This window comes from Orbicella franksi, chromosome 2 (assembly GCF_964199315.1).
Source record: "Orbicella franksi chromosome 2, jaOrbFran1.1, whole genome shotgun sequence".
Classification (NCBI taxonomy): Eukaryota; Metazoa; Cnidaria; class Anthozoa; order Scleractinia; family Merulinidae; genus Orbicella; species Orbicella franksi.
Genome location: NC_138146.1, coordinates 32,362,419 through 32,374,768, shown reverse-complemented (window position 1 = coordinate 32,374,768; position 12,350 = coordinate 32,362,419). Strand labels below are relative to the sequence as shown.

The 12,350-nt window shown below is 40.7% G+C and overlaps 1 protein-coding gene across 1 annotated transcript; it reads right to left on the bottom strand.

The window, feature by feature from the left end:
* Positions 1-15: 15 nt before the first annotated feature.
* On the bottom strand, positions 16-12,235 carry LOC145479362 (methanethiol oxidase-like). The gene is made up of 11 exons (XM_081457707.1): positions 11,879-12,235; positions 9,567-9,730; positions 9,252-9,322; positions 8,988-9,102; positions 8,061-8,181; positions 5,093-5,272; positions 4,308-4,486; positions 3,874-3,952; positions 3,508-3,629; positions 2,305-2,516; positions 16-1,848 (listed from the first exon to the last, which is right to left on the bottom strand). The coding sequence occupies exons 1-11, from the start codon at positions 11,889-11,891 to the stop codon at positions 1,662-1,664; spliced, it is 1,443 nt and encodes a 480-aa protein (XP_081313833.1). The 5' UTR covers positions 11,892-12,235; the 3' UTR covers positions 16-1,661.
* Between the last annotated feature and the right edge of the window lie 115 nt (positions 12,236-12,350).

Genomic DNA, 12,350 nt, shown 5'->3' with positions numbered 1-12,350 from the left:
TAAACTTAAAACGTTCTCTAGCTAAAAATATTAATAAAACACAAGCTTTCGACTGTCTAAACTGCAGTCTTCAGCGGGTGAAATGATGAAACACCAGATGAAGACTATTTTTAGCCGTAGAATGTTTGAAAGAAAAACAAATGGTTACATTGATGGTATAACTGCTGTAAGGAATAAAGTTTTGTTGTTGTTGTATAACTGTATAACCCTATCAGCTGCTTCTCTTGTTACTATTTGACAAACACATTACAATCCACACAAAATCCGAAGGTCTTTGTAATCAAGTCAATCTGGATTACGGCTCTCTTTGAAGATAAATATGAGCACAGACTAAAAATTTAGGTTGGCGGGTGGAATGATGATATTTCGTTAGATTTCGTTATTTCACCAGGTGAAGACTATTCTAAGCCAGAGAATGTTTTCACGTTACTCTGCTCCATCCTGGCTGCGCTCCTTCGATTTTTTCTTGGAGATGAAAGCAAACTCGACCAATAATAATAGCTCGTGTTAGTTTCTCTTATCGCTTAAGAAGTCAAAGCAATCGCCACGATCTTAAGTATGCGCAATTCAACCGGACTTCAATACATTGCTGCTCTCGCGTTCACCTCGAAAGCAAGTTCAGTGTAATGAGTGCATAACTCTCGCTAAGCACCTTGCGCCATTAGCAGGATGAGCAGTGATTCTGATTATAGCAAACTTAGTTTCAGTTACTAAAAATGTATAAAAAGAGAAAAACAAATGAAACGCTGACCTAAATGTTTAGTCTGTGCTCATATTTATCCTTAAAAGAGCCTGTGAGAAGATCCGTAATGCAGACTGACTTGATTACAAAGACCTTCGGAGTTATTGTAGATTGCAAAGTGTTTGTCAAAAAGTAACAAGAGCAGCAGCCAGCAGTTCTAGGGTGTGTTAACCATCAAAGTAACTGTGTTTTGCCAGACTCCTACTCGGACGCTTCGCACTTCTGGGTATGAGTCAGATGCCGTTTTCCTGTGCTACACTCACGACCAAGTCCAAATGTGGTTAGAATGTTTGACAGCACACTCGGTAACTGATTGTGCCGTCGCGTTTCGACGTCATATGCCAAATTGCTATGCGCTGATGTTAAAATAAGGCTGGAAAAGTTCTTTGAAGTCCAAAGTAGTGTGAGCACAACAGACGTTTCGGGCTTCGTCCTTCTTTAGGGTTACAGCCATACAAAAACTATACGTACACGCAGTCGGAAAGCGCGCGAAAAAAAGACGTTGGAAATAAAAATGGCGTGCTGCACCATGTGAAATACCTGTACTTATTATCAGCGCGTGAATGTTAACTGCGCGCGAGAAACACAGTCACTGAAAAAAAGGCTTTATTTTCTGTCCGCTCGGTCAAATCATGCACAGCTTAGCTGGGCGTCGGAAGAGATTTTACCCCCGGCCCTCACGCAAAGAACTCTGCGGGACGGCAACTCGGTTGGCAATGCTGAACGGCCATTTCCACACTAAATGTCCACAGAAAAGAATTCACCTTCTTCTGAGAGCCTTTATTGTTATTGAAATCACAAAACAGCCTAGGTTTTTCACTCACACCGCGCGCTCACACCATAATACGTAATGGTTCATCATTAAATCACGCTGTTTCCCTGTCACAATCCAAGTTATCGACACAGTCCAGAGACCAGGTTACAACTTTGCCGGTTTGGTATCCACCAGCCATATGTCAGAGGAGCAGTCACCCCCCGGATAACGCACTTCATGAGCGAGAGCTGGTCCGTCAGGCTCTTCTCCAAAGTCCACACAGAAATCAGGATTCAACTTGAGCCCGCCATTCACTGAATCAACGTCAACTTGCAGCAACATAGCGCCTTTCCTAGGAAAAGAATACAACAACACAGTCAAACTCTTGATGGATGCTCTTTTTCGATCATTTTCAGGCTTGCAATTATTTTAAAATACACTTAACAGGCAACTGACTTAAGCCACTGCTGTAATAAGGTGAATTACTAAGCAACAGAACAGTCGTCATAGCAACAAGCTGGCAAGTATTTTGGAAGTGCTATTTTCCAGTTGGACGATGACAATCAGTTATGGGTAAGACAATACAAGAATGCAAGAATGGAATTTTTTCCCCTCAGATTTCTACATTCAGTATTCCTTATAATACAAAACTTAACTTCCAAGATAAATTTTTCTCAAACCTTCTTCCCGAGTTTGTCGGAGAAATGAGAATTCGGATGAAAATTTAAATGGCTTACTTGAGCTAACTAAAGCGAGATCTTCATTGGTAAGATTAATTGGTTACGAGGGGCATTTCAGTGATTCTTACTTGGAGAGATCAGGGTAGAACTGATTGTCCCACACACTGTACAGCGATGTCGTGACGTAAAGCCGTTTGCCATCCAAACTGAGCTGAATCATCTGCGGTCCTCCTTCCACTCGCTTTCCCTTCACGTAACACGGCTCAGGCTGTCCGCTCAGTTCGGAGTCTTGTATCACCTTCACTGGGCCGTCGTTGACAATACTGCCGCCAATAAACAACTAAAAGGGATTGTTTAAAAAAAATACGTTCTGTTTAACGTAGGGTATAAGCTAGTTTTTATTGTACGTTTACAAAGAACTAGGATTGGTTAAAAAAATATGTAACTTCATAGCCTTTAATTTAAGGCTATGACGTTACACCGTGATTGGTCATTAAAATGGTGTAATCTTCAACCACACAAGGGCAGAACTTAAAACTATGCTTCTGGCTAAACCTAACGTTCCTTTTCGCGCTTGGAAGCCACGCAGCTAAAATTTTGGCTTCGAATTCTGATTTTCTGATTTTTTTTTTGCGTTTTTTATGGTTGGCAATTTAACAAATTGACGTCAGTTTTTCATGCATCTGTCATGTTATTGATCATGAATTTCGCCATAATGCGCTCTCGCTTGTCGCGTAAACATCACATAGATTATAAATTCGTGCGTCTGTCCACTTATTGACAATGAAAATTAGCCAATGAGCGCGCGAGAATATTTGCAGTTATTGTAAAAAGATTACTTTGCTTCGGATCACATTCAAAAACAGAATATTTTCTCGTTAAAGATACGCTTAGATAAGTAAAAAGGTTAATTCACACATGTACAACACCTTAGTCACGCCTTTCGATTACTTTGCGCACGCCTTCTACTGTGAGTAAATATCAAAAACAGGTCTACTATTGACGTTGTGTATACAAGCAAGCTTGTAAATCTCACTTGTAAAAACTTCCCGATGAAGTCGGCTATTGTCAGACGAAACGCGTAGGAGATTAAACCAAGCTTTTATAATTTCAGTTCGTGCAACGCTGCACATTAGTTCATCATTTAAAAAAGTTTTAAAAAAGCCCGGAAATCGTTAGTAGATACAGTACAAACACGGTATCTTGAATTCAAATCATTTTCCGTTGTATATACTATTTCAGTCACTTTCTATCGTCTATGTCGAGCTGTTTTTCGTTTTCTTTTAAGAGTTCTAAGTAATGGGGTTCAAATATAATATGCAAATATTCACCTGTCCGACAAGCTTCGGGCGTTTAGGGTCTGTGATGTCATATTGTCTGATGTCTCCATGAATCCAATTGCTGAAGTACAGGAACTTGTCATCCAATGAAATCAGGATATCGGTAATCAGACCTAGACACCGGATAACAACAGTAATTATTCTAACGTTTCAGGAAACCCTAAAGCTCCTGATGTGTCTCCCTCTGGAGACAAATCAAATTAATCTGCACATACTATAGCCTCCTTTTAACACGTTTTACGCTTTGTAGCTGCTATTTGTGTCGTCACGCAACTCGTCTCTCTAAGACCTCCTCCGATGATGTGTTGCGTGACGACCCAAATAAAGGCTGCGAAGGAAGACGAGAGAACTCCTGACCTGGCATTTCCGGTAGTGCCCAGCCTTCAACCTTCTTGTTTGGGACTTTGATGACAGTTTCAGAACCCCAGGAGCTCATCTGCAACATAACCCAAAGAATCAGAAAAACTTGTCAACAGAAAAGTAATCAAGGAAGAAACTTGTTGCATTACTCAAACGAAGAGCGTACTATTCCCAACTCGTTAATTTAACTTACAATCTAATTGCAGGAGCAAAAAGGCCTCAAAATGTCACTGGTGTATTGCACTTCCAGTTGAGAGACAAATGGTTCCAAAACCTAGACAAAGTGATGACTGATGCGCGCGAACCTACTGTGCTACACCTTGCCCTTTCCACCCCTCTCCCCCTTTTTCAACTTACCTACCCCCCGTAGTTTAACCACTCTACCACCAGCACCATCCCAACCTTATGCAAGCCAATCTGCTAGAGGTTACCTGGTTTTTGAAGAACCTGACGATAGTACTGCTCAGCGCGCATCCCGTGAATCCTTGCGGCTCTTCAGGGTTGTGCAGGAATCTTATCTCCAGAGGAATGGTACCCACTCCTAAGTCGATTGTCTGTTGAATGGTTCGCGAGGTCCAGTCCCACACGTGCAAGTGAGATCCGTATTTCCCTAAAGAAATTTAAAAATATTCTCACACTATACGTACAATTTGTGTAGCAAACATTGTTGAATTTTGGCCATTAAGGTTTTAATTTTTCCACACTTTTGTCTGTAAAACCTATTTGCAATTCGTGGAAAAATTAAGAGACATTTGCACGCGAAATTTCTGCTCTTACAGCAAGTCTATGTTCTTCAAATTTGATCAGAAAAAACCGTCTGCTAAGTATCGTTTCCTCCTAACTCATAAATCTTCAGAATGTCAATCACTCTCAAATTATTGAGCATCCAACTTTTATCTTTTCCCATATATTTACTGTACGTTTTTCCGTTAAAAAGGCGTCAGAAACCGAGAAAAGGTCTATACCTGGCGTGCACTGACCGTGATAACGCAGCTTTGTTAGTTATGTAATAAATAATAAATTTGTTGCCAACCTCAGTCTTATAATTGAAATGGAGAACTGCCACTTTATGGTTAATTAACATTTGAATATCTGATACCCCAGGACGCAAGTATGCACTTGCATTCACAAGAAGCTGGCACATGAAAAACTGTGTCTAGTACCTTATCTTGGGAGTTCTGTTTTTGAACCTGCCATTTGCGCAAGGGCTCCTTACCTGTCTGGACATCCTCCAGCTTAAATCCTTTAGTAAGAGCCTTAGGTACTCCCCACTCAGTGCTAATCATGACATTGTGAAGGGGCTGGTACCAAAAGTCATATCCCATGGGAGCAGCAGGCCCAGACTCCCAGCGTCCTTTAACATCAAACGTCTTTCCATCCAGGATGACGAAACCTCCTGAAAACGACAAGCAGTTGAATGATCACCCCGACGAAATGTTGGAGTAAAGTGTGTGAGAGTGTGGGGAGGGGACAGAAGATTCAGCTTCAATTTAGATCTTATTACAGGTTGTCATGCGGTATTTCTCGTAATAGTAGTTGTAAGAAATGTCTCTAACTTCAAGCATGATTAGACTGCTTCCGGTCTGATTTCCTAGCCTCAATGTAGTAATGCACCAGTCAAAGTAAATCCCCGCCCCCCCCCCCCCAACCCGGGAATAGGCGGGGACTTGGACAAAAGGACTCGAAAAAATGAGCCAATGTCCCCACCCCCAGGAAAATACTTTTATTCCAATGTCCTCGATTGTCCCCGCCTACTACTGAAGGTATATGCTGAGGCTCCAATTTTATTCGGTTCAAAATGGGCGCGATCCATTCAGCTAAAATTTCCGAGTTGAGGTTCGAAAATTTCTTGGTGTCGAATGGATCGCAACGGGTCCGAACGGTCTCGTTCCATTCCACTCGCAAAACGAGTTTCGCGCTCATTTAAATGGAGGATGTTGGATCACTGTTGCTCGCATTAGAGCTAAATGGCGATTTCGAAGGTGATATCAATGATAATGTGTGAGCTGTTTCATGCTTGGTAATTTAAACAGTATAACGGGTTGTTTTGAGCAGACCGTTCCAAGATATTTCCCGTATGAGTTCAAACACCACTTTCGAATGACGAAAAGAACATTCCAAATTCTCTCGGGAAATAATTCGTCTTTAAGGTGATTCCCTAGTAAAAGAACCCGCCATAGATTTCCGATAAAACTCGGTATGCTGTTGTTACAGGACAAGGAGATATTAACAACGTAGTAAAAAGAGGGGGTCACCGTACTTGTTTTCACGCCACAATGCTGACAAATACGGTTATTAAGGTGACTTTTGGTAATCTCCGTGCACAACAAATAACCTCGACTACTTTCAATGTAGCGTGTTATATCAAACAGAGCTTGACTTTCTTTGATTGTCTATTCACCTACGTCCGAGAAAAAATGTCTTCAAATACCCTGCATTTTTTTATCCTTTAAAGGAAACATAATTTGAACAGGCGCTGTTGGGCCCGTTATGTTTCCCTCTGTAGTATTTATTTCATTTGCCAAATAAGTAGCAATAGATTTCTGCTAATTTTTTTCTCACTTATTGAGGATATTGTTCTCATTGAAATTATGAAATAAAAAGTGGGGGTCACCGCGCTCATTTAATAGAAATGGAGCATTAATTTATTTCGCTATCGAGCTTAGTTTGAGGGAAATCTCTTACGCTTTGTACGCGCACGCACCCATTTGCGCGCGCTAATGACGCGAAAATCGTGCGCAGCAGGAATGCGCAATGCAATACTAAGGAATCACCTTAAAAGAGCTGTTCACAGCCAAAACATACAATTGGCTTGAGAAGTAGCTACAGACCTGTCGTAACTGCACATGGATGTACGAGTGACACCGATAGATCCGCTGTTAACAATCCATAAAAACTGCAATGGTAAGTGTCTTCCTCCATAATGCACATGGAAAGTACTGAACAGCGAGGTACTGGGATTGAGAATGTGTAGGAATGGTCAAATGGAACGGTCCATTTCGATCGGACCGGTCCTCGAAAGGTGGACCGATTTTTTCGGAACTTTTCCAGTTGGACCGAACCGATCCAGTCAGTTTTAGACCGAAATTTCCTAAATTTTGGTCGAATGGATCGCGCCCAATGTTTCAAACCGGCTTGATTTACAATTTTTTTTTGTTGTCTTATATCAATCATCATAATCTGAAACAAAGGGAAATATAAATCAAGCTGGTTTCAAACAAGTTAGCCACTCACGTTTCTCTCCGCCATTTTGGTTGGCTCCTGGTGTGGTCCCAGTCTCTTTGCAACACACAGTTCTATGGTGCTTACCATTTGTCAGAATAAACCGGTTGGGATGACCGTTGTATAATGGTAAGGGTTTTGCCAAAATCAGCAAACTAACCGAACGAGATGGCGCTTACCATTTGCAATTCGACTTCTCGTAATTGTTTTCGGCTGATGAGAGACTGGAAACTGGAAAATTTACCAAATGGTAAGGAAATTTCCGCTGTTCCGTTCCGTAGGGGAAAGGAGGACTACCTCTGAAGGTAGTCCACAATTTCCAAACGGATTTTCCGGAAAATTACTGTTCCATTTGACTTTCAACCGAAATTTGCGGATTTTTTTGCTTAATGGTGAGCACTGCTAGACTCCAAGCCTCCTGTCCAGCAGAGAAATTCCCCGGTTCGGATACGTTGGGATACCGAAGAAGCAATTCTCATCCAAGACGCCGCGAACCGGGGCAGTTTTGAGAGTCAACGATCGGTTTTTGTCCCGCTTATGTCCCCGCCTTTCCCGGGTTTTTTTTTTTTTTTTTGGGGGGGGGGGGAGGGATTTACTTCGATTGCTGCATTAAAGTTGAATCAAGACAAGTGACAATTTTCCATGAGTTGTTAATGAACATCAGGCACCAACAGAACAAAACCACAAATACCACACCAGGCGTGCAGTATTCTGGGACAGAAAGAGGTTTTTAGAGAAAGGGGTTTGAGATGCCAACTGCCGAAGGCTATTTCCCTGTAGGGGGTCCAAGGGCATCCTCCCCCGTAAAATCTTTAAAATCAAGGTCCTTGAAATGGGATTTGTGGCATTTTAGGCCAAGTCAGAGCATGTTATAATGTCTCATTTTTTTAAATTTAGGGCCAGAACCAAACACAACTAAACCCCCAAACCTCCCTAGATCCACCACAGGTGTTGCATAGTACCTTCTCCCTCTCCATTGGGTTTTCCTAGAGAGCTTATCATGACCTCCCCATTGGCCAGGCAATGTGTTGTATGAAGATAGCCAAGTCCAGTCTTTTTAGCAACCTCTTCTGGCTGAATTATCTGAAACAAAGAAAACAAGCACACAAAAAATGGAAAAATTCAATACTGCTGAGCAAGTGAAAGTGAAAAGATCTGGGGATAATATTCTCGCATAATAGGCAAATCAATGAAAAAAAGTTTGTAAAGTGGCAGATACACAATACTCAGATGTTTATGCACTGTGTTTACTTCTATCCTCTCAGTCTATCCAAAGGCACTGACTATTAATTAAAACAAATTCCCAGTGACCACAGCTTTGTGACATATTTGCAGATGTCACACTTGTGCACAAGATAGAAGAAAGATGTGACATGAAAATATTTTTATTTTAGCAAAGCAATGCAAGACCAGCTTAGGATTCAACCACGTCACTGACTTCACAAAAATTGAGGTATAATGAAAGAATGAAGATCAATCTACATTAGCAACTTGGAAAAAATCCAAACCATTGTCACTATTCTGTTAAACAGGACATCCCTTCCTGGCTCCCTTCCCAGGATAAAGGCTAAGAAAGTTATTTCCCCATATAGGCGTTATTCCCTAGGACCTTTCTCTCAAGTTATTTTTAGATTTCTCCCAGCTTCTGAAATCCATAGGGGAGTCTAGGTGGTGAGAATTGTACTCAACATGTGTACAGCCCAAGCAGCTTTACACAGCTTTTCATCCTCCAATGTATGTGCATGGTAACAAAATCTCACACTCAAGAAAACTGTATGCCACATCTTAAAATAACTTGAGAAGGATCACCTTGAGAATTAAAGACCTATACCGCAGTAAATTCTTTTACCCTTCATCTTCTGTTGGGAACACTTTTTAAAACGAGTTACCTTGTGTATCTGTGGAGCTCTAGGATCACTTTCAACATCAAATATGTAAATCCGACCAGAAATTAAAGAGGGCATAATGAGGCGATTTCTTCTCTTGTTGGGGTTACCAAAACAACTGAAAAATAAGAAGACTGTGTTAAAAACTGAGCTGCATATGCAGTCATGTTGTTTTTAGTTTAATAATTATTATGATTAAGAAATAGAAAAAAAATTCTACTTCATTCATAAGCAATGGTTAAATGAAACAATTATCATTGAAATTACCTACTGCAAGCGTTCCAGCCACTGTGATGCAATTCATCTCCCTTGTAAGGTACTGGCAGACGATGAATGACCTACACAGACAACAGTGAAGAAAACTTACGTTAAATTATCATTTTAATTTTTTGTATGTTACAATCATATATTAGCTTGCTTCCAGAAACCTTTCACAATTATTTTCTGGTTTCCTTTTCAATCCAGTTTCTATCCATCACTTCTCATCCTCAGAACCCCTTATTTTAAAGCTCTTTTTCACAGCACAGCTAACTTAACAACGGCTAACAAGTCAGTAGTATGTACATCAATTGGCCAGTTTACCTTTGAGTAGGTCCTAGAGCGAGGATTCACATCAACAGTGGCAAGGTAGTCTGGTTTGTCAATCCCAGTGTTTGTACGGATACATGGAAGGTAGACTAGAGTCTCCCTGGGACCTTTCATGGCATCCAGGGGTGTGGCATATCCAGGACCACAAGCACAGTGACCTGCCGAGCAATGTTAAGTGACAGGAGCTCAAATAATTTGTTTTAATTAAACAAATCAAGCTGAAAACAATAATACCAAGATTAAAAGTTGATCTTAGTGCCATTGTTTAAATCACTCCACATGATTGCTCCAGGGCAGCTGTATTCTGCACAGGTTTGGTATTTCATAGGTGTTTCTAAAGTAAATAGAACATTACATAGCCACTAATGAAGATACTAAATTTCTCTTTGAATGTAAATGAAAAATATTTACTCATGTGGCATGACTCTACAATTCAAATTTATTTTTGCATTAAAAATACATCAGTTCTAGAGAAGCTTGTTGAACTGATACTGGTAGATAATGCCAAATTTTAGGGCTTTCAGAGAACATATAGTAAATTGCTTAATTCATCAGAGAGAAGAGAAAATGTAACATCCTCTATTTTATGAAATGTTGATAAATAACTAGAAAACAGGAATAAATCTCTGGCCGTTTTTACACTGGAAGACGTATTATCCATCCAGAAGGATATTGCGTCCTCGCCCTTTTTATACTAAAGACGCATTATTCGTCTGGAGGAATTTGAACTTGGGCAAACATTTGTAGTTATCACCTGGTTATGTGTCTTTAGTATAAAGACGGGCATAAAATGCATTATACGTCTAGATGAATTATTCTTCAAAATGTGTCTTGAACGACGCACTTCAAGAGATAGTTTGTCTCTAGAGACACATAATACATCTTGTGCCCGTCTTTATACTAGAGATGCACAACCAGACAAACTACAAATGTTTGCCCAAGTTCATCCAGATGGATAATGCGTCTTTAGGCCCAGGTCGCACCAGAGCAATTTTGTTTGTATAAGTAATAAATCTGTCAACAAGTAGCATAAAATAAGTGCGACCCCCAGTTTCAAAAACTTGCCAAATTTTGCAGATTGCCAAAATTTCGCTGCAATTTCAAGCAAAAAATACAGAAAATAATAATTTTACAAATATCTCAAGACCCCCTACAAGTTAGTGCCTCTGACAATCGCTTGTAAGTCTCCCTAACCCCCCCCCCCCTCCCCCCTGCCTCCAATTCAAAATACGCTTTGCCATCCCTGTTGGCAGTTTAATTGGTCAGTTTATCAAATTGGGGACTTTGACCTGAATTACTGTGACATTTGATGTTGCTCAACACAAAAGTAGAGTTGTGAATTATTAAAAAGCTAAAGTAAGACAAGCTATTATTCCCCTATTACGCCATTTTACCATATAAGGTGAAGAGATCGTGCAACATAAGAGCTGAGTCATGCATGACATTTGCAGACTGCAAATGACAAAGTCATATAAGCTATAAATTTCGCGCAGGTTAGCCTGAATAGCGCTCACTCCGTTTACGTTACTGTAGCCCTCGGTTATTTAATGGTAAATAAATGTGATATTAGTTTTTAAGGTCTGACTTGTTGATATTAGTAAATTATAGGTCACAACAGGACTCTACAGTGCAACAACAGGTCACAACAGAGGAAATAACGACAGAAACGGCGTGCAGAGAAACAAAATGGCCGATGTCTTTGACTTGTTTGAACTTGACTTGTTTTAAAAAGCTTTTCGTCATTCACACGCGCCTTATGTGATCGGCCGTACGATTTCGGCGTGATGCAGGACGTATTTCATAAACTAAAAGAGGCCTTTAGCCCCCAGGTCGATTAGCCCCCAACCCCGTTTAACCCCCAACCAGAAGTCGACTAGCCCCCAACCAGAGTCTAAAACACTGTCTATTTCTCGTTCTTTAAGCTTGAATATGGACTAATAGAAGCTAAACGACTTCTCATTGGGAGCTAACCGGCCAGGGGCCAATTGACTTGAGGAAAAGAGTAACCAATAAAAGCCGAAATACTGCACTCTAACTCCAACACGGTGACCCGTAACTTATTTAGCCCGCGGCAAATTGCAATGGCTTTAAATAACTACAAAATTTGCTATATGATTTGTTCAAGTATTTTTCGCGGACAACAAAACCCACTCTCCGACGAATAAGCTGGTCAAGTTTTCCTAGCTCAGAAATTAGTTAATGTTATCGTCACGAACGGGGCAAAATTGACACCACGTGCTAGTTGTAAAGCTATGGATAAAGCATCGATTACTTAGCTAGCTAAAGAAAGAGGATTCAAAACTCACCTCCACTCGCCATTTCAATTCAGCAGACAAAGCTCGTGTAGTTGTGCAATATTACATGTAATCCCGTATAGTGGCTTGCTAATATTGGGTCAGATAACGCAACTCTTAAACTTGAATGCACACCGTTACGTCACGTAAACCAGTTGAATACAAGAGAAGCCCTTCGAATCGTACGGGGTGGGGGTTGGAGAAAATGGACGAATTACAGAATGTGAACATGTGCAATTTTTGCTTGATTGAAAATAATACGTCTAATAAAGAGTCTATTTAATATACTGTAAGGTAGAAAGGATTGCACAGCCTGGTTTCTGGTCTGTTATATTCTCCAGACTTTATTGACCAAGCGTGAGGTCAAGATCCGGGACGGGGCGGGGGGGGGGGGGGGGGTACTGTCATATATTGCTATATAGGTATGTGCCGCTGTGAAGGGTATGGTTTTCAAGCAGTTTACTCTAGGATAGGGTATATAAAT

Excerpts from the sequence above, each read along its gene's own strand:
- LOC145479362 (XM_081457707.1), bottom strand. Across the intron at positions 5,273-8,060 it reads ACCCAATGGAGAGGGAGAAG|GAGGTTTCGTCATCCTGGAT; the intron begins GTACTATGCAAC and ends TGTCGTTTTCAG. Across the intron at positions 2,517-3,507 it reads GCCCGAAGCTTGTCGGACAG|TTGTTTATTGGCGGCAGTAT; the intron begins GTGAATATTTGC and ends AATCCCTTTTAG.